General features: G+C 64.3%; 1 protein-coding gene across 1 annotated transcript in view; it reads left to right on the top strand.

Annotated features, from left to right (window-relative positions):
* Window positions 1–7,734, top strand: part of SUSD4 (sushi domain containing 4) — a 45,601-nt gene extending 37,867 nt beyond the window's left edge. The window contains exons 5-9 of the mRNA XM_072814384.1: window positions 3,956–4,147; window positions 4,706–4,850; window positions 6,010–6,386; window positions 6,479–6,545; window positions 7,012–7,734. Of these exons, the coding sequence (XP_072670485.1) occupies window positions 3,956–4,147; window positions 4,706–4,850; window positions 6,010–6,386; window positions 6,479–6,545; window positions 7,012–7,273 (1,043 nt within the window). The 3' untranslated portion in view covers window positions 7,274–7,734. The remainder of the gene's footprint in view (window positions 1–3,955; window positions 4,148–4,705; window positions 4,851–6,009; window positions 6,387–6,478; window positions 6,546–7,011) is intronic.
* The last annotated feature ends 12,189 nt before the right edge of the window (window positions 7,735–19,923 follow it).

Below are 19,923 nucleotides of genomic sequence, written 5' to 3'. Positions count from 1 at the left end.
GCTGTTGCCTGGGGGACTGGCTTCCAGTGAGCCTAAAGCAAGGTACTACATGAGATCCTTCCTCTGGGAATACTGACAGGTCTTGGCACACCTTCAACGGGAGCATATCACCAATAAATCAGGCAGTTCAAACAATCACAAAGGCTCCAGAGACAACCAAGGGCTAGGGCAGGGTGAATGAGAAGTTTCATTGCCTCCAAATGTCACTCCTTCAAGCGTGAGAGAAGTAACTGTTGGGCCTAACACGTAGAAACAAACACAAAGCGTCAAGCAAAATGAAGACACAAAGAAATGTGTTTCAAATGAAAAAGCAAGACGAAACCTCAGAAAAAGATCTTAATGGTAACAGGGATAAGTAATCTTCCTTGCAAAGAATTCAAAGTCATGGTCACAGAGATACTCATCAAATTCAGAAGAAGACGGAAGGAATACAGCGAAAGACAAAAAACAATAAAGTACCAAACAGAAGTCACAGAGCCCGAGAATGCAAAAACTGAAGAGAGAAATACACCAGGGGGGCTCAACCACCGATGAAACAGAAGAATAGGTCAGGGAGCTGGAAGACAAAGCAATGGAACCCACCCAGACAGAGCAGTAAAGAGAAAAAAAAGGGTTTTACAGATGAAGATGACATAAGGGACCTCTGGGACAACGTTGAGTGGAATGACATTCGCATTCCAGGGGTCCCAGAAGGAGGGGGGGCAGGAAAATTATTTGCAGAAGTAATGGCCAAAAATTTCCTTAATCTGGGAAGGAAACAGACATCCACATCCAGGAAACCCAGGGAGGGCCAAATTAGACGAATCGAAAGAGATCCACACCAAGACACATTATAATTAAAATGTCGAAAGTTAGAGAATCTCTAAAGCAGCAAGAGAGAAACGACTTATTACATGGAAGGTAAACCCACAGGCTCTCAGCTCATTTCTCAGCAGAAACTCTGCAAGGCAGGAGGGAGCAGCAGGATGCATTCGAAGTGCCGAGGGGAGAAAACCGCCAACCAAAAATACGCTCCCCCGTGAGGTCATCATTCAGAATCAGAGGAGAGGGGGATCCTTGGGTAGCTGAGTGGCTTAGAGCCTGCCTCCAGTCCAGGGCATGATCCTGGAGTCCCGGGATTAAGTCCCACATCGGGCTCCCTGCATGGAGCCTGCTTCTCCCTCTGCTTGTTTCTCTGCCTCTCTCTGTGTCTCTTATGAATAAATAAATAAAATCTTTAAAAAATAAAGAATCAGAGGAGAGAGAAACAGTTTTCTAGACAAAAGCTGAAGGAATTCATCGCTACTAAACTGGCCTTAAAGAAATGTAACAGGACATCTTTAAGCTGAAAAGAAATGTGGCTAATTAATAACAAAGAAATATGGAAGTAAAAAACCTCACTTGAAAGGATAGTCAAGGAAGCAGCTTAGTCACTTATAAAGCTAATTTTTAAAGTTAAAAGACAAAACTAGCAAAATTAACTATAACTACATTGATTAGTTTGGGGGCACATAAAAAGATGTAAAATGTGACAGAGAAGATAAACTGGAGTAAAAATGTAGTGTTTTTGAATGCATTCAAATTAAGTTTAAAAAAAGTTTAAAAAAAGTAAATAAATTAATTAAATTAAAAAATAAAAAATTAAAAAATTAAAAAAAACAGGGGATCCCTGGGTGGCTCAGCGGTTTAGCGCCTGCCTTTGGCGCAGGGCGGGATCCTGGATTCCCGGGATCGAGTCCCGCGTCGGGCTCCCTGCATGGAGCCTGCTTCTCCCTCCTCCTGTGTCTCTGCCTCTCAGTCTCTCTCTCTCTATGTCTATCATAAATAAATCTTTTTAAAAAATAAACAAAAACAAAGTAAAAAAAAAATTAAGTTGCTACGATCTTAGGGTAGACTGTTTCCAATATGGGATGATGTATGTGAACCTCACGGTAACCGCAAAGCAAGAATGTATAGTAAAGGCACAGAGGAAAATGAGAATGGGATCCAAACCCAACACTGAAGACGGTTATCAAACCACAAGGGAGGAGAGAAAGAGACGAAAGGAACAGAGGAACTACGGAGCAGCCAGGAAGCAAGGAACAAACTGGCAATAAGTAGACGCCTGTTGATAATTACTCTTAGTGTAAATGGACTAAATTCTCCAGTCAGAAGACAGGGAGTGGCTGGGTGGGTTGAAGCAAGAGGCTTGCGTCTCTGCTGCCTACAGAGGACTCACTTCAGAAGTAAGGACAGAGATGGGAAGGGAAGGGATGGAAAGACATCCCGTGCCATGGAAGTGAGCAGAAGGGGGCAGCCCGGGTGGCTCAACAGTTTAGCGCTGCCTTCAGCCCGGGGCCTGATTCTGGATTCCCGGGATCGAGTCCCACGTCAGGCTCCCTGCATGGAGCCTGCATCTCCCTCTGCCTGTCCCTCTGTTCGTGCATGCTCTCTGTCTCTGTCTCTCTCTCTCTCTGTTAAATAAATAAATAAAATCTTTTTTAAAAAAAGATTTTATTTATTTATTTATTCATGATAGACACACAGAGAGACAGAGAGAGAGAGAGAGGCAGAGACACAGGCAGAGGGACACGCAGGCTCCATGCAGGGAGCCCGACGCGGGCTCCCAGGACTCTGGGGTCACACCCTGGGCCGAAGGCAGATGCTCCACCACTGAACCACCTGGGTGTCCCTCAAAGATTTAATACCTGTTCTCAACTCTTCCAAAAAACGTGAAGAGGAGGAGATGCTTCCAAACTTGTCTTACGAGGCCCATGTTCCCCGCATCCCAAAACCAGACGAGGGCGTGGCAGGCCAGTGTCCCTGGTGCCCGGTCACGTGCGAACCCTCATCACAGTATCAGCCCGCTGATCCGGGCCACCCGTGGGCTCAGGAGAGGGCGCTCAGCATCCCTCAGCATCAGGGAGACGCAAACCAGAAGCGCTGTGAGATCCCAGCTCGCACCTGTCACAGTGGCTCGAATCGAGGCCAAGAGACCCCAGGAGGAGAGGACGCAGAGCCAGGGAACATCTTACCTGCTGGTGGGCACGTGGGCCGCCACAGCTGCTGCGGGGAAGTGGGGACGGGCCTCGAGAAGCTGGAGACAGGGCTGCCCTGCGACCCTGTGACCCTGTGATCTCGCGACTGGGTATTTACCCAAAACAAGTGAAACCACTGATCCGAAGGGACACGGGCGCCCGTGTTGGCGGCAGCGCTACCCACAGCAGCCGAGGTCCGGGAGTGGCCCGGGGGCGCACCGGGGGGTAAACGGATGACGAAGAAGTGGTGCAAACGCGCAGGATGTTGCTCGCCGTGGGGTTAGGAATGAGGTCGTGCCATTTGCGACGACGTGGGTGGACCCCGAGGGTGTGGTGCTGAGTGAGGCGTCAGCAGCAGATACCGCGTGACTTCACTCCAACGTGGGACCTAACAAAACAGAAACGAGCCCCAGGGCCGCGGATTCAGGGCATGTGTGGGTGGTTGGCAGGGGTGAGGCAGGACGGAGACGTAAGACCGGGTGGTGCTCTGAGTCTTGGGCACCTTTGAGCATCGCTGACCCATCTGCGGCCTGAGACGAAACCAAAAAGGAAGTTTCTCTCCCTGAAATGTCAGAACCGCAGGTGGGAAGCACCCGGGACCAGGCTTCCGTCCGGGGGTGGGGGACTGGGCCGCGGTCGCGGGCTCCTCCTGCCGTCGCCGGCTCCGGGTCTGCATGCACCCCGCAGCACCCGTACCTCGGGCGTGGGCTGAACCCCGGGGGCGCCAGCCTCGCAAGGCGGCCTGTCCCCACGGCAGCTCGTGCGGCGGTTAAACAGGCCTCCGCCGTGTGAGCAGCTCCCTGCCCGGTGGCCTGGGGCTGCGTGGGGCCTGCCGTGCTCCCCGGGCGGCAGCGGGTGCGCCGAGGGAGGGGCTGCCCCGGGCATGGGTGCACCTTCCGGCCGGGGCTGTGACCCCGGGTGACCTTCTGAGGTGGCCGCTCCCTCCCCTGCTGCCCCAGTGTGTCCGCTGCCCCCCACGGTGAGTCACGGCGACTTCATCTGCCACCCGCGGCCTTGCGAGCGCTACAGCCACGGGACCGTGCTGGAGTTCTACTGCGACCCTGGCTACAGCCTCACCAGCGACTACAAGTACATCACCTGCCAGTACGGGGAGTGGTTTCCTTCCTACCAGGTCTACTGCATCAAGTCAGGTGAGCCCGGGCGGGGACCTGGGACACAGAGCGGGGCCCCTGCCCCTGCACCCGTACCACCTGCAACCGCCAAGTCCGGTGCAGCTGGCCCTGCCCACTTGCCCTGCAGCCCCTGACAAGGCAGTGGTGACCCCTGAGCCCTCTGCCCCTCGCCACCGTCTGTGGGGACCTGCGTGTTGATGTGGCACCTGGAGGCCCTGGGGCGGCCTGGGCCCGAGGGCTGGGACCCCCGCTGGCAGGTGCACTGGGGATGAGGGGCTCTGAGTGCTCATCCCCTTACCACCCCCCCGTTCCTCAGCACAGCCAAGCACCCCAGGCCACTCCCCCGCCCTGCAGGGCACAGCACCCCAGGGAGTGGACCCCGTCCCCCCCAGAGAAGCGGGTGTGTTTCCATGCACCGTGCGGAGCAGGTGCGGGTCCTGATGGCGAGAAGCTCCAGCCTCTCAGGGCCCTGGGGCACGGGATGGGCATCTCCTCGCCTGATCCACCCAGCACCGAGCCGTGGCTGTCCCACACGGCCGTCCCAGGGTGAGGGCCTCACCCCCCGCCCCCCCACAGAGCAAACGTGGCCCAGCCCCCACGAGACCCTCCTGACCACGTGGAAGATCGTGGCGTTCACGGCGACCAGCGTGCTGCTGGTGCTGCTGCTCGTCATCCTGGCCAGGATGTTCCAGACCAAGTTCAAGACCCACTTTCCCACCAGGTGCGCAGTGGGCGGGTGCCTGGGGGGCTCCGAGCGGCTGGTGGTGGAGGTGCTGAGGGCATGCAGGCGGGTCAGGTGGGTGGGTGGGGGGCACAGGGCACGGGGTGCGGGGTTCAGGGCGCTGCTGCACGGGCGCCACCTCCTCCTCACCTACCGGCGAGCCCCTGCAGAAGGGCTCAGGCCCTGTTCCCGTCACCCTCACACATGTGGGGCTCACGGGGAGTATGAGAGGTTCTGGGAACGCATGAAGAGACAGGGCGAAGGTGCAAGACCCAGGAGAGGTTCACACACCTGCCAGGGACGTGCTGGGAAGGAGGGGGGCTGGGGAGGGGGTGGGAGGGGCAGGACCTTCCCCCCCCCCCCCCCCCCCCCCCCCGGCGCACCCTGTGCTGACGCCTCCGACCTCCCCGGGGTCCTCACGGAAGAGGAGGAGCATCAGGGCCTCTGGCACGAGGCCTTGGCTGCTCATTGGCCCGAGAACCAGGTGGGGGAGGGGGCGGGCGCTGGCGGGCTCAGGGGCTGCTGCGTGTCCTCAGGCTCCGACCCGTGTGGGCCTCCCCGTGACACCTCGAGCTTCGGAAAGGACCCGTGTCAGCCCAGCGGGGCCGGCCACTCTGGAAACGGGGTGCTGGTGTTGGGAGTGGACGAGGCCCACGGCGAGGCATGCATGTGGGGCAGCCCCTTCCCTGGACCCCCCCCCCCACCCTCCCGGCCTCAGATCGCCCTCAGGTCGTGGCAGGTGGAAGCGCCGACCTTCCGTCCCCCTGCTGCGCGGCCTCCCGTCGCAACCTCTTGGCCAGCACCGCGCTCCATCCTGGTAGTGACGGGGCTGCAGGAGGGCCCGGGGTCACGGCGGGGCTTGCAAACACCGAGCCCCCAGTCCTCCCCGGGCGACCTCATCCCCCAGATGCTCCCGGGCTCCAGCTCACCAGCTCCCGCCCCACGTTATCCTCCCAGGGACACTGGGGGTGCAGGACCCAACACGGAGGAGGGACGCCGCCTGCCTGCCGAGCGTGGCCACCGTGCTCAGTGCCCCGGCCGCCAGAGGAGCCCCTTCCCCTGTGGGCCCTGGGGACCTGGCCCTGGGGACCTCACCTTGGGGACCTCGCCCTGGGGTGGCCAGCTCCCTCACCTGTGGGTGCTGCTTCTCTTTACACAGGGGACCTCCCCGGAGCTCCAGCAGCGACCCAGACTTCGTCGTGGTGGACGGGGTGCCGGTCATGCTTCCGTCCTACGACGAGGCTGTGAGCGGAGGGTTGGGGGCCTCGGGCCCCGGGTACCTGGCCGCCGTGGGCCGGGGCTGCCCTTTGCCTGTGGACGACCAGAGCCCCCCCGCATACCCCGGCTCAGGGGACACGGACACGGGCCCGGGGGCGTCCGAACCCTGTGACAGCGGCTCGGGCCCTTCCGAGCTGCTCCAGAGTCCGTACCCGCCTTCCGGGGGCCACGGGGGCCCACGCTCCGGCAGCGTGGACACGGGTGCTGGCTCGGTGGGAGAGGCGGCGTCCACTAGCCCGGGCATCGACATCACAGACGGTGAGTATTTGCCCCCCGCTCCTTCCGCGCCTGAACCTCTCGCCGCTCCCCCCGTGGGTGAGGACACGGGTGAGGCCGCCCCGTCCCCGCAGTGAGCCCGGAGCTGAGATTTCAGGAGGCGCCACGGCGGCCAGAGCAGGGGGGCTGCGGAGCATCCAGGTGAGGCAGGGTGCCCTCGGGGGGCTCGGGGCACACTCGGAGATGGGGTCCCCGCGCACCCGCAGGAGACGGCCCTGGAGATGCCGTGGGCACGCGGGGCGCTGCCGGCAGGTGGGGAGTAACAGGTGTGCGCCTGGCGCAGGAAGGGCCGCTCCGGCTCGCGGCGGAGAGGGACCAGGGTGGTGCCGGGGGGCTCCCCACCTGCCCGCCCGCCTGCCCGCGACTCTGCCTTCATCCGGCTTGAACCCGAGGGCACGAGCCTAAGTGTTCCCGGTCCATCTGCCCCGAGTCAGATGAGAGATTTCCCAGCAGAGCCTGGCGCGGGGGAGCCGCTGCGTGATTATTGTCGCACGTGCGGAACCGGATGACGTCTTCTGCTCCCGGGCGACGCGGACTGTATTCGTGTCCCCGAAGTGCCAAGGCCTGGTCCTCGCAGCTGAGCAGGTGACCGTCTCTCCCTCCACAGAGATCCCGCTGATGGAAGACGACCCGTAGCCAGCAGAGCCGTGAGGACCCCCACCCTCCGGGGACCGAGCACCTGCGAGCGAGGCCCAGGGGCACGGAGCAGGGGCGCGGGGTCTGCAGCTCCGTGCCCGGGACCAAGATGCGCCCCCACTCCTGGCCCGGCTCTGCGGCTGGCACGTGCTGGCGGCGGTTCCCACGACCTCGCGGGCAGTGGGTGCCGAGGGGCCTGGCGCTCCCGGGGGGGCTCCATTCACCTCCGCTGAATCCGCACCCGGGACTTGAGCTGAGGGCACCTCCCGCCGCCCCCACGTCCCTCGCCGATTCGCCCCGTGTCTGCTCCCTGCGGCGCGGCCTCCGTGCGAACGGCTCCGGGCGCCCGGGCGCAGGCCCGTCCCCTGGACGCGGTACTCGATGGTGGGGCGCGGGCCGACCGTCCCCAAGTGCGGTTCCTCTGAGCCTGCCTTTGCCGAAACCCGGTCGGAATCCGTGTCGTGGGCCCAACGGCACGCGGACCGGGCTCCTGTCTCCTGACGTTGTGGGCGCTTGGCCGTGCTCGGATGCGGCCCGGCAGAGACGGCCACAGGCACCGTGTCCGGCGTCCGTCACGCGAGCCCCGCCGGTCGCCTGCTACCCCACCCCCAGAATGCAGCCATACGTTTATTTTCCAAAACAGAAATTGTTTCTGTAAACGTGCTCCTCCTCCAAATAAAGTATGAGGCTGGAATCGTTTTCTTTCCGTTCTGTCCGCAGAGTCCACAGGCCGGCCCCCGGCCCAGATGGCCCCCCTCCCGCTCCAGGGCCACGGGCTCCTGCCGCATGGACTCCCTGGGCTCCCCGGGGGCTGTTCCCGAGGAACAGATTGATGAGAATGTTTCCCGAGTCCTGAAATCTCCTCAAATACACGCTGAGTCGCCTGCAGAGTCTGATTTGCTGGCGCGGGGTCTCCACAGCACCCCCTCCCCTGGCCCGAGCCCGGCAGCTGCACAAGTCTGCCTCCTGCTCCTCGGCCACCCCGCAGGCCGCGGCCTGAGCAGCACCCCTGAGGTGGATGCAGGGGCTCAGCGGCCACGGCCTGCAGGGTGCAGACGCCCTCCGGCTCCCCCCGCCCCAGGACTGGGTCCCCACGGGGCAGCGCCAGGGTTCAGCATGGCTCCGCCACAGCCGCCTCCTGGCTTCCAATCCGGGCTGTGCGTCTGGACGCAGGTTGCCTCCTGGGGCCTCCATCCCCGAGGCGGAAACGAGAGAGGTGCCCCCCACCCCCCACCCCCGTCCTGGCCTCGGTCGCTGGCCCGCGGTGAGGAGGACAGTTACCTCCGGGCATGCTCCCTGCACCCGGCAGGCCTCACCCCTCCCGCCGAGCGTGAGTCAGGGCATCATGGGGGGAATTTGCAGGCGCCGTGCACCTGCCGGCGTCCCCGCGGCCCCCAAGGATGGCGGCAGCGGACCCTGCATGGGCGGCCCTGGCACGTGGGCAGGTGCCCCTCCCCGGCTTCTATGTTGGGCCCTCTGGGCAGAGAGAAGTGTCCACCCCTCTGCTCCAGAAGCTTCTGCTCAGGGAGGGCGGGCGACCTCCTTCCCCGAGACTGCAGGCCCTGCAGCGCCCCCCGCTGGTGTAGTCTCTCCAGGATTTAAAGCACGAAAAAAAATATATATATAAATATAAATAAATAAATAATAAAATAAAATAAATAAAATAAAATAAATAATAAAATAAAATAAAATAAAATAAAATAAAATAAAATAAAATAAATAAAGCACGGGCATCCCCACGTACCCAGGGCAGCGAAGGCCAGGCCCACACTCAAGGCGCCGGGTCCAGGGGTCCAGCCACCGCGCAGGGCCGGGAAGGGAGAGGCCCCGCATCCACCACCCCCTCCCTCCGTCCCCGAACCCGTGGCCACCGCCGGCTCCTCCCACCCCGCAGCGCGGCCTTCGCAGAGGCCGGAAGCTGACGATGCGGCCTTGTCACTGAGCAGCACACGTGGAGGCTTTTGCAGGAGGAGGACCGGCCAGAAACTAGAAAGCTCCAGGACTCGGGGGACATCCCGCCAGGGGGATGGAGAAGGCGAGAGGTCAGGGGGGCTGTGACCCGGGTCCCCTCCCTGCCCCCCCCACTCCAGGGTCAGGTGAGCGACACCTGACACCTGCTGTCCTAAAGCTGAGGGCCACAGCACAGGTTTCAGGAAGTGAGTGGGTGCGTGTGACCTGATGGGACCCAAGGGAATCCGGGCCACGCGAGGAGGACACGTTGAGGTGCGAGCTGCTGGCCTGCGGTTCCCAACGGGAGGCTTAGCCCGCCCCGGGGTTGCACACCCTTCCACCTGCCAGGAGGCAGCGCCCCGGGGCCTGGGCAGCTCACCCCGGTGCATCCTCCCCGGAGATCCCAGACAACAGAGCCCTGCGCCCTCCGCCCCACAGCATCTGGGGCAAAGCCATAAAGAATGAGGTTAGTCTGGCCTGACTGGTTCTTCCTCCCAGACCTTCCCCCCAGCCCGGGTGCCCTCCCACCCACGGCCACGGCCCTGCCCTACCCACCTGGTGTGGGCGTGGCCGGAGGACCTCATGGCAGCCTCGGGCAGCCCCCAGGCCCCATCAGGCCACATCCGGGCTTAGCCTCCCGTCCTGCACTGTAGGGCAAGGCTGTGAAGGGCCGGGCCTCGGTTTCTTGTCGGGAGTCATGGGCTGTGGAGGGCCCGTGAACACTCGCTCTTGCCATCTTTAACTCCCGACGCCCGAGGAACCCAGAGACCCCCTTCCTCCTCGGGGCCTGTTTTCCCTGAACCCCGTCTCCGTCCTTGGGGCCTTGGGGCTCATGCACTCCCCTCGGGCATCCAGGACCCCTGCTCCTTCCCCACCCGGGTGGGATCCCCCTCCCCGTAGCTGCGAGGGGCCTCTTGGGGTCCTCAGGCGTGAGGCCAGCCCCTGGTGACTGAAATCTGGCGTCCCAACCAGAACAGGATTTTGCAAACAGCCTCACTGAGACCTGGGCATGTAGGTGTCATCGCGGTCCGCTCTCGGCTCTCAGGGAACGGCGCACTGCGAGTGGGGTGGGCTTCTCCCGAGCCCGGGACAGCCCCTCGCACCCCACAAGCCGATCGTGCCGAGGGGACAGCGCGTGAGGCTGTGGGCGGCAGCCGGCAACCCAGGGGGGTCTGACCCCCCTGTCACTTCCGCTCTCATCGGGTCCAGGGCCCCCACGTCTGCAAAGGCCTAGGGAGGCTTCCTCAGAACCACATGAAAATCAGTGAATTCTATGGATACACAGTTCTCAAAATATCTTTAGGACTAACCCCCAACACAGTTACCTGCTGTTGCTTTTTGCTCGATTAACACGTTGAAGAACGAGAGAGGGCAGCAGGCCTCGTCAGGGCCATAATGCAAAGCAGCGATGAGTGTGTGATCAGTACCTGCCCCTGGGGGGGGAGGGTAGATGGGGGGAGGGTAGATAGGCGGGGGGGGTGTAGGGGGGTGCAAGGGGGGTGTAGGGCAGGGGGGTGTAGGGTGGGAGGGTGTAGGAGGGTGTAGGGCGGGGGGTGTAGGGCAGGGGACAGGAGTATAGGGCCAGGGGGTGTAGGGCAGGGGTGTGCGGGCTGCGGAGGCGCTGAGGCTGCTGCCGGGTGCGCCTGGGGCGGCACACAGCGGGGCAGCTGGGGTGGGGGCTGCCTGGACCCCTCAGAGGACCCCCCCGGCCGTCCCCCTGTCAGATGCTGCCTCAAGGCACCCAGCAGAGTAGCCCGAGGGAGCAGGTGCTGACACCATGACAGGGAGACGCCAGTGGGGCCCCAGGTGCCTGCAGAACACGACACAGGCCTCGCTCCTCTCTAGGGAGCCCTGATGGGGAATCATTAGCGCAAGAGGAGATAAGGGAACCGCGGCCGCGGCGTGTGGGGCAGGGGACACGGATCAATAACCGGGCGATCGGCAGCAGATCGTCAATAATCGTAATTTGCAGACGACCGTGTTCTTTCCTTCTGCCTGGGTTCCCTGACGTCCCCGCGGCCAGCGAGCTGAGCTCTAGGATTTGCTGCCGTTTCTTATCGTCGGTAAATACTCCTTTTCCTACTGCAGGTGCGGTTTTGGGTCTTCTCCCCTACGGAGGGCCCAGGATGGCGGGCAGCCGTCCCGCGGGGGTGCGCGGCCTGGGGGCCTCCTTGGACCCCTGCCCTGGGAGAGGGTCAGGCCGTCCTCCCCCCACACCTCCAGTGTCTCCCCCTGCCCCCCGCACTATGGGCAGGGGGGGTATCCGTTCCCTGCGGCCCTATAATAAGGGCTAAACCTGCTATAAAACCACTATTCCTTGAAACTTTTCGCATGGCCTGAGCACTCGCTCCAGCCCCCGGGGACACCGTGTACCCTCCAGGCTGCGCCCCCAGGGACTGGAGGAGGTAGGGCCGCACACGGCAAGCTGGGAGGGGGCTCAGCGGGGCTCAGCCTCGTCCGTGCACAGGGACGGAGCCTCCGACTCCCTTCCAGGAAGCTCCTCTGCAGTGGGGCCGTGGGGACGCCGCTGCCTCCGGGGGGGTGGAGGACGAGCCGCGCGGGGCTCCGACTGTGCAGCGGGCCTCCTTGTTCCCACCCAGCAGGTGGGCCTGAGCGTTTCCTTCTCCGAACGTTTACCTCCGTGAAACAAACTCAGGCCCAGTTAGCGTCTTGCTGGATTTAGGGGGGCCGTCCGGGCGCTCCGGCATCGGAGCCCGCGGGGGAGGCCCCTGGAGGCACCGCGCTCCTCCCTGCCTCGGTCTGGGCGGCTGCGCCCCCTTGGCCCCGACAGTGCCCCCTGCCTGGGCCCAGGCTGAGCACAGAGGCAGGTGAGGGGCGCCCGTCCGCGTCCGTGTGTGGTCGGGTCGTCAGGGACGCCCAGCCGTGGGAGCTGCTCCCCGCACTGGGGAACCCACAGACCCGACATCCGCGGAGCCCATGTCCCCGTGTCTCCGTGCAGAGGCCGCCAGTGCCCTGGAGACGCCGGGACCCCGTCATTCAGGGACGCTCCACTGCACCGCCCGGGCCTCCGCCGATTGCGAGGCCCACCCCGGGGGCCGCCCTCGCCCCACCCAGTGCTAATCTCACTGGGGATACCTGGAGACACGTGTGGTGAGGTGCCGGGGCCCCCGAGCGCGGCCCGGGCACGGCGACACCTAACACCGGCTGTCCCGCTCGCCCAGAGGGTCACTGGCGGCCTGTCCCCCCGCAATGGGGTATCTGGCGGGTCCGGCGGCACCCGAGATGGCAGACACCGCGGTGCACCGCCGCACATAGGCCACGGGGACGCCGTCCAGTGGCAGCCTGGATGTTCCCTTCCCCCATGTCGCGTCTCCGGGGCCGTCCTCCAGGGGGACCCCGCGTCCTGCACGTCCAGGAGGCCACAGAGCTCGCCCTCCTGACACCGTGGGGCCCTCAGGGCCAAGGGAAGCACCCGAGGCGACTCCCGGTGAGCACAGGGCCGCAGGCTGGAGCCCGCACGTGACCGCTGTTTCTGGTGGCCCCGGAGCCCGGGAGTCTGAGGTCGGGATGCCTGTGTGGCCGGGTCCTCGGGGGACCCTCCTGGGGCCTCCTCACGTGGCACCAGGAGCTGTGGGAGGACGTCCTAAGGGTCCCGTCCTTGCGGCCTCATCCGGACCCACTGGAGCCCCCCCAAATGCCAGCACCCCAGGAGCCCGCGCTTCTCCACCCGGACTGGGGCCCGCGCTCCGAACACCCCCAAACCTCCCCATGCCGCACACTGCGCTCCTGCCCGGGGATCCCGGGTGACGCCCAGGAACAGGGCTAGGGTGACCGTGACCTCACCTCAGGTCGAGGTGAGAGGACTGCGGGGTTTCCAACCCAGCAGGTCCTTGAAGACCCCATGGTTTAACCTATTTCGGGCTCCTGGATCGCCTCCTCCACAGACCGGAGTGCTCTGGGCCCCGGGGGGCGCAGCCGGTGAGCGTGCAACTCTGGGTGTCACCTTGGGTCATGACTTCGGGGGCGTGGGATGGGCCCCGCGTCGGGCCCTGGCTCAGCGTGGGATCTGCTGGAGGTTCTCCCCTTTCTAGAATAAGTGAATCCCCCCTTCATTTCAAAGAACACGTCCCGTCAAACCCATGGCAGAAGTCTCAAATGTCTGTGAAATCGGGCCCGTAGAGGGTGAGGCATGTCACATTTCCATTTTCTCTGCCACAGCACGAGACCTGTAATTTTTTCGTGGTTAGAAAACTTAAGACAACAGAAAACCGCGTTTTGGGAACCGCACTCCTTAGAGCATCGCTGACGGGACTTCAAGGTCTCGCCAAGCACAGGAGCCACGCGGCCGGGGAGGAGGCGCAGGAACTGACCCCAGGAAGGAAGCACAGAAGGCACCAAGCCCCTGGCCCAGGAGCCGTGGGGGCCGGTCGCCCAGAAGGTGACCCCCGCTGCCCCACGAGCGCCCGCCTGGGAGGGGAGGGTGCGTGGCGGTGTGCAGAGGGATGGGTGGGTTTTACAGGCTGCCTAAATTCAACCAACGCTTCCTCAGTTGGAAAGGACGAGGGAGAGTGGGGGGGGCAGGCAGGGGGACAAGCAGGGGGACGGGCAGGGGGATGAGGAACAGGTCAGGAGGGGCAGGTGGGGGACAAGCAGGGGGACAGGCCGGGGGATGGACAGGCCAGGGAGGCAGGTAGGGGCACAACAGGGGGACTGGCCGGAGGATGGGGGACAGGTGGGTAGGCAGGCAGGGGGACAGGCTGGGGGACGGGCAGGGGGATGGGCAGGGGGATGGGGACAGGTTGTGAGGGCAGGTAGGGGGACAAGCAGAGGGACCGGCAGGAGGATGGGGGACAGGCTGGGGGGAGACAGGTAGGGGGATGGGCAGGAGGATGGGGAACAGGTGGGGGGCAGGTAGGGGGACAGGCGGGGGATGGGCAGGGGGATGGGGGACAGGTCGGGGGATGGGAGACAGGTCGGGGGGACAGGTAAGAGGACAAGCAGGGGGACAGGCCGGGGGATGGGAGCCAGGCCGGGGGCCAGGCAGGGGGGTGGGCCAGGGGGATCGGGGTGGGGCAAGAAGAGCAGACAGGACAAGCAAGGCACTTGAGGGAAGGTGGAAACCAGGTTCTGGAGGCAGCATTGGATGAATGCGTGTGTGCTTGCGTGTGTGAGTGCACGTGTGTGCTGTATGCGTGTGAACATGCGTGTGCGCGTGCACGCTCCCTTCTGTTTGCTGCTCCTCCTTCCAAACTGCGGGCCGTCCTGTGAACCAGCAGGAGGAGGGTGTACGAGGTGTGCAGGGGCGGGGCGGACGTGGGGTGGCCCGGGGAGCCAGGACCCCTGCGCGTGGACCCTGCACCCACACCTGGAGCCAGAGAAGGCGGCGGCAGGTACACCCCCGGCAAACACCAGGAAATCCTCGCTCTCGGGGCCGTGGCGAGGGTAGCGGGGCGACAGGACCACGGGGCTGTGACCGTCGTCGGAGCTCCCTGCTGCCACCCAGGGGCCTGGCCTCTGTGACGCGCCGTGGCTGCTTGCCGGGTCCGCTCTGCCTTACGCGGCGCCCACTGGCCCTTTGCCGGCGCGGGTGGAGGCGGTCCTTGAAGCAAGGACGCGTCTAGGACCTGCGACTGGGGGACGCTGTGCCCCCCGCCTGGCTGGCGTTCGGCTCCATGGATGCTCCTCTGGTTTCGGCCTCCTGGGGGCATCGGGTAGTCCCCCGACATTAGCACTGGTTTCTCTTCTGCTTCCCTGTTTCTTGCTCTCAAATCTCAAAACTCAGCACTTGGCCAGCCTGGGGGCCGGCTCCGTGGTGTTGGCAGAGAGCCTGGGGGTCCCCCGGCGTCTCCGGGCTCCGTGTGCTCACCCTGTGTTGGAAGCCGGCACCAGCCGGAGGGTTTGGGGCAGGGAACACAGAGCAAGGTGGGGCTCCCAGCCTGAGCCCCTGACGGCGCGGGGAGATGTGGGATGTGCCTTGCAGGACACCGAGGACCCAGAGCGTCGCCCCAGGGACACGGGCCTGGCCTTGGGAGCCCGAAGGCACACGGCGGGGGCGGCCGGCGAGCGGGGCTGGTGGGCGTCAGGGCGGGGTGGGGGGGGACGCCGGGGCTTCTGCTCCCTTGGTGGGGACCCCGGGATGCTCATTCTGCAGCTCTCACCGAGCAGACGGCTGCAGCCCCGTGAGGCCGCAGATTGCCGGATTTGCACCCAGGACAGCGTCCCCTGTGGCCCCTCCTGAGCCCCCCCGCGGCCGCGCCTCCCCGCGTGGAAGCCCCGCTCAGCCGGCTGCGGGGGGTCTCGGTGGACTGCTGCGGGAGCCACGGGCGTCGGCCAGCGAGGACCTGGCTGCACCCCGGGTGGGGCACAGGGCTCAGGCAGGTGCTGTGCTGAGAACTACCTGCTGTGTCACCGGAGCCCACGGAGGGTTGTATCCGTGGTGCGATGGGGGTGGGGGGGGCTCTGGCCACGGGGTCCTGTGTCCCCCTGGGATGGGCTCCCCCTGGAATCAGCGAGTGGCCAACGGCCAACCGCAGTGTCCAGACCTCCCTGGACCCATCACCGCAGCACCCAGGCCCCCCTCCGCCCATCACCGCAGCACGCAGGCCCGCCTCCGCCCATCACTGCGCCCACGTGGTGTCCCTGTGTCTGCAGCCCCGCCCAGTCCATCACCACAGCCTCCAGCGGGGTCGCCGCTCACCCACGGTGCCCTACAAGCACGTGAAAACTCAGGTCCGGGGTCTCAATGCAGTGAAATCCTTCGGTCCTCCTCCTTAACTAACGCCCTCGGTTTTTACAACTCGCTTGAAAAACCCTTTGCTTCCTTTACTGGCTGGGGGTAGCGAGGGTTTGGGGTGAGTGAGCGTAGCTGCTCTGCCCGTGGCCCGAGGGTGGAAGGTGGAGAAGGGGCCGAGGAGACGCAGAGGGGCTGCGGGTGCCGGGTCCCCACTGGGCCAGTCCAGGGCAGTGTGGACGTTAGGGTCCCGCAGGCTCGGGCACAGGGCAGTGGACGTCGGTGGCGGCCTGTGGGTCATCGTTTGCGGCAGGAGCCCCGGCCGGTCTTTGAGTTGGTGCGTGACCTGCTGACCCGCGAGTCCGAGGCACAGACCTGTGCACCTGTGCTCCGCGCCCTCCGAACCCTGGAGGCTGGCAGGGGGGGCGGTGGCGCGCAGTCCCTGCGCTCGGGGGCTCCGGGCTGGCCCGCAGGCCAAGCTGGCAGCTGCCTCTCCTCACGCGGTGTTTACTGCCTGGATGGAGGACACAGGGTGGGGGGGCGTTGGAGGGGGTCTGTGTCCGTGCAGATTCGGGGGCCCCTTTCCTCCCCGCACTGCGCGGCTTGGAGTCCACAGCAAAACCCACGAGGACCCGGAAAACCCGCGGCCCCCTTACAAGCAGGAAGGACCCTCTGGCTCCGCACTCCCGCGCCTCGCAGACCAGGCCGGAGGCGACGTACCGACCCCAGGAGGCCCTTGGGGGACGGCCAAGGAAGTCGGCCTGTGGACGGCGAGACGGCCCCGGGGAATCGCGGCTGGTGCTGGGCAGGGAGGCCATCGGGAGCGTCCCTTCTGGGAGACGAACGCTGACGTCCCTCCCGGGGGTGTCGCAACACCTGCAGCGCCCATTCGGATGGGTCGGCGCGTCAACTGCGCCTCTACGCCAAATAATAAGAGAGTGACAGTTACTGAATCCATGTGGTGACCCCGCATGACTCCTGCGGCTCTTGAATTAGGTGACTTTTCACAATAAGAAGGGAGGAAGTTGCACCGTGTGGGTCAAGAGCAGAAGTAACGGATCCACCGGGTCGGGGAGGCAAAGCCCCGGGAGGGCGGCCCACTCACAAGTCGGGGGGCAGGTGCGCACGCAGGGGGAGGTCCAGTGCGCAGGCCGGGCGACGGGGTCTTCATAACGAAGACGGGGTCTTCGTATCCGAGGAGCAGACATGGACGACAGGCCCTGGGTGACTCAGCGGCTCAGCCTGTGACTCTTGATTGTGGCTCCAGTTGTGACCTCAGGGGCGTGGGCTGGAGCCTCCCATCCGGCTCGGCGTGGGGCTCCGTGCTGGGCTTGGGGTCTGCTCCAGGCTCTGTCTGTCCCTCTGCACCCTTCCCCTACTCGTGCTCACTCATGCAAGCTCTCTCCCATAAAAAAAAAAAAGAAAAAGAAAAGAAAAGAAAAGAAAAGAAAAGAAAAGAAAAGAAAAGAAAAGAAAAGAAATAAAGGAAGAAAAAAAAAGAGAAGTGAGAGCCAATGGCGCCCCAGCGCGGGGGTGGGAGGGCGACTGGGCAGGGAACAGAAAGATTGAGCGTAGTTAGCACCGCCCACGGCCCGAGTGTGAGAGCGTGGCCTGGACTCCAGACAAAAGTAACGACCTGGCGCGTCCCTAGAAACCTTCTGGAAGTAGTTTCCAATGACACCGGAGCGCAAGACGCTGCGCCGACCGCTCCCAGAAAAGGGCAATCTTCCATCTGCACGATACACTGAGGAACAAGTTTTGCGTTACAGACCCCTCGGCAATGCTAGGTATTTTCCTAAGGTTGCATCCTGCACGGTTTGAGTGAAGAAAGTAAGAATTGGAGAATATTATTCCCAGCCAAATTACTTGTGATATGCGGTGTAAAAGTATTCTCGGGTTCGGGCACGGATGACGTAACCTCTATGGGAGAAAGTTACGTCTTCACGGGGCTCGTTTGACCAAGAGCTGAGTTTGGAACATGAAACTGGAGAAGTCACATCCAGGCGTACCTGTGGGCCCCCCTCGTTGGATCTGGACCCCAGTTTTAGTAAGATGGTCTGACGATGGGAGCCCAGAGGGAAGCATGAGCACGTGGGGTCCCCGTAGCTCTCCTTCCCCCACGTCTGTCCTTCCCTGCGCTGGGCGGTGTCACGGGGAGGGAGCGCACCGCCCCAGGTCGGAGGAGCCCACGGGCCGGGGACACGCACCACTCCAGGTCCAAGTAACGGACGGGCCGGGGACATGCACCACCTGAGGTCGGAGGAGCCCGTGGGCCGGGGACATGCACAGCCCAGGGTGCTGGGCTCTCCAAAGCGCAAACACGCTCACTGGCTGACGTGGCCGAGCGGCGTGGCTGTGACATCCCGGAGCATGCAGGGAAGGGAGGAGTGTCCCCGGTGCCGTTTCCAAGCCCCGGGACTCCCAGAGCCCTCTGCTCAGCGCTGCTCCTGGCTCTGGGGACACAGCTTCTGCCACCCAGCCCTGTCTGGGGGGTGACAACCCCCCTCCCCAGGTGACTGGAACAGCTGGGGTCTTCTCACGAGTGGCCCTCAAGCGACTGAGCTTCCATTATCTTTGCGGCTGCAGAGGAGCTGGGGATCATTGTGTTTGCTGCTTGGGGCTGAGGACTATCACTTGCTTCCTGGGGATTAAAATCCAGAGGAGCAGGGCACCCGGGTGGCTCAAGTTCTGACCTCAGGGCCCTGTGGTGGAGCCCCGGCCCTGCCCCAGCTGCCTTGAGTCTCTCAAGCCCTTGGGAAACAGGCTTGGGGTTCGGCCAGGGGGAGGGAGCACTGTGCCAGGAGTCCGGGAGCAGGGGCTGAGCTCCTCCTCGCCAGCTGGGCTGTGCCTTTGGACGGTTGCTCTGTGGCTCCTCTGCAGCTCAGGACGGGGGGGCGGCTGCACCGGCCTGGAGGTCTGCAAGGACGGTCCAGGGGCGGCCTTTCCCCTTGGCTCAGGCCTCAAGCACCCGGTGCCTGTGTGTCCCCACCTCCCACCCGGGCCCCGGGGCCCCGACATTCGTCCCTGCAGCTGTGGAGCCTCGAGGGCGCGGCTGAGGTGATGAAGTCTTGGAATCCAGGTGCAGCTTGAGGTGAGGCCTGGAGCCAGGAAAGAATTCTTGAGGCATCTTTGGTGCAAAGTGGTGGTTTTTTGGGATCCCGGGGATGGGCCGTGTGAGCACGGAGCTGCGGCCGGGCCTGTGAGGAGACCACCGCACACCTGGGGTGGGAGGCCCCGGGGACAGCCGCCCCAAGGGCTTGGAAGCCATGTGCTGGGGACCTCCAGGGCTGGCTGCGGTGGGGGCCCTGATCACCATCTAATAAAACCCGGGTCACGAGACCCTTCAGAGCGCGTTTGGGGTCATCGCCCACGCGGATCTTGGGGTAGAGACAAAGGATGCTTCTAGGGGGACTTTTATCCGTGACAGTAGACTCGCAGGGGCCCGGGGTCGGGCTAAGGTTGCCTCCTGCCCTCAGCACAGGAGGAGCGCGGGGGCAGCTCAGTCCCCAGAGGAAGGTCCCCCTGCCTGTTTCCGGGGCTGCTCGGTGGCCTTTGTCCTCAGCTGGTCCCTGCTCCCCCATCACCGGGCCGGTCCCGAGGTCCCTCCTCCTAGGACTGGGCCAAAGAGGGGACCCGGGCCACGGGGGCGGGCCCTGCGGGGTGGGCGGGGCTTGCTCTGCGGGGGCGGGGCCTGCCGGGTGGGCGGGGCCTGCGGGGCGGGCGGGGCTTGCACTGCGGGGCGGGGCCTGCCGGGGTGGGCGGGGCTTGCACTGCGGGGGCGGGACCTGCCGGGGGCGGGCCCGATCCGCGGGGGCGGGGCCGGGGCGGGGCCAGGGCGGGGCCAGGGCGGGGGGCGCGGCCCCTCCGGGAGGTGAGCCCCGGGGTCGGGGTCGGGGTCGGGGTCGGGGTCGGGGTCGGGGCGGGGCGGGGCGCGAGGCCGGTTCCCGGCGCGGGCAGCGGGCGGACTTCCTCGCTTTCGGTTTCGCGCCGCCCGGGAAGGGGCAGGTGACCCGGTCCCGGCCGCGGAGTCCGCGGGAGCGCCCCGGGCGGTGAGTGCGTGGGCCGGGCCGGGCCGCGGGCCGCACCTGCGGGGGAGGACGGGGCGCGGGAGGCCAAGGAGAGCCGGCGGGGGGCGCCCGAGGCCGGGGTGGGAGGGAGCCGGGCCGGAGGTGCGGCCGCGCAGACCCCGCGGCTCCTGCTGCTGCGGGCCTGGGGGAGCCGGGGGCCGGATGCCGGGGAGCC

This window comes from Canis lupus, chromosome 38 (assembly GCF_048164855.1).
Source record: "Canis lupus baileyi chromosome 38, mCanLup2.hap1, whole genome shotgun sequence".
Lineage (NCBI taxonomy): Eukaryota > Metazoa > Chordata > Mammalia > Carnivora > Canidae > Canis > Canis lupus.
The sequence above is the reverse complement of the archived record's forward strand: the minus strand, read 5'-3'. Positions and strand labels throughout refer to the sequence as shown.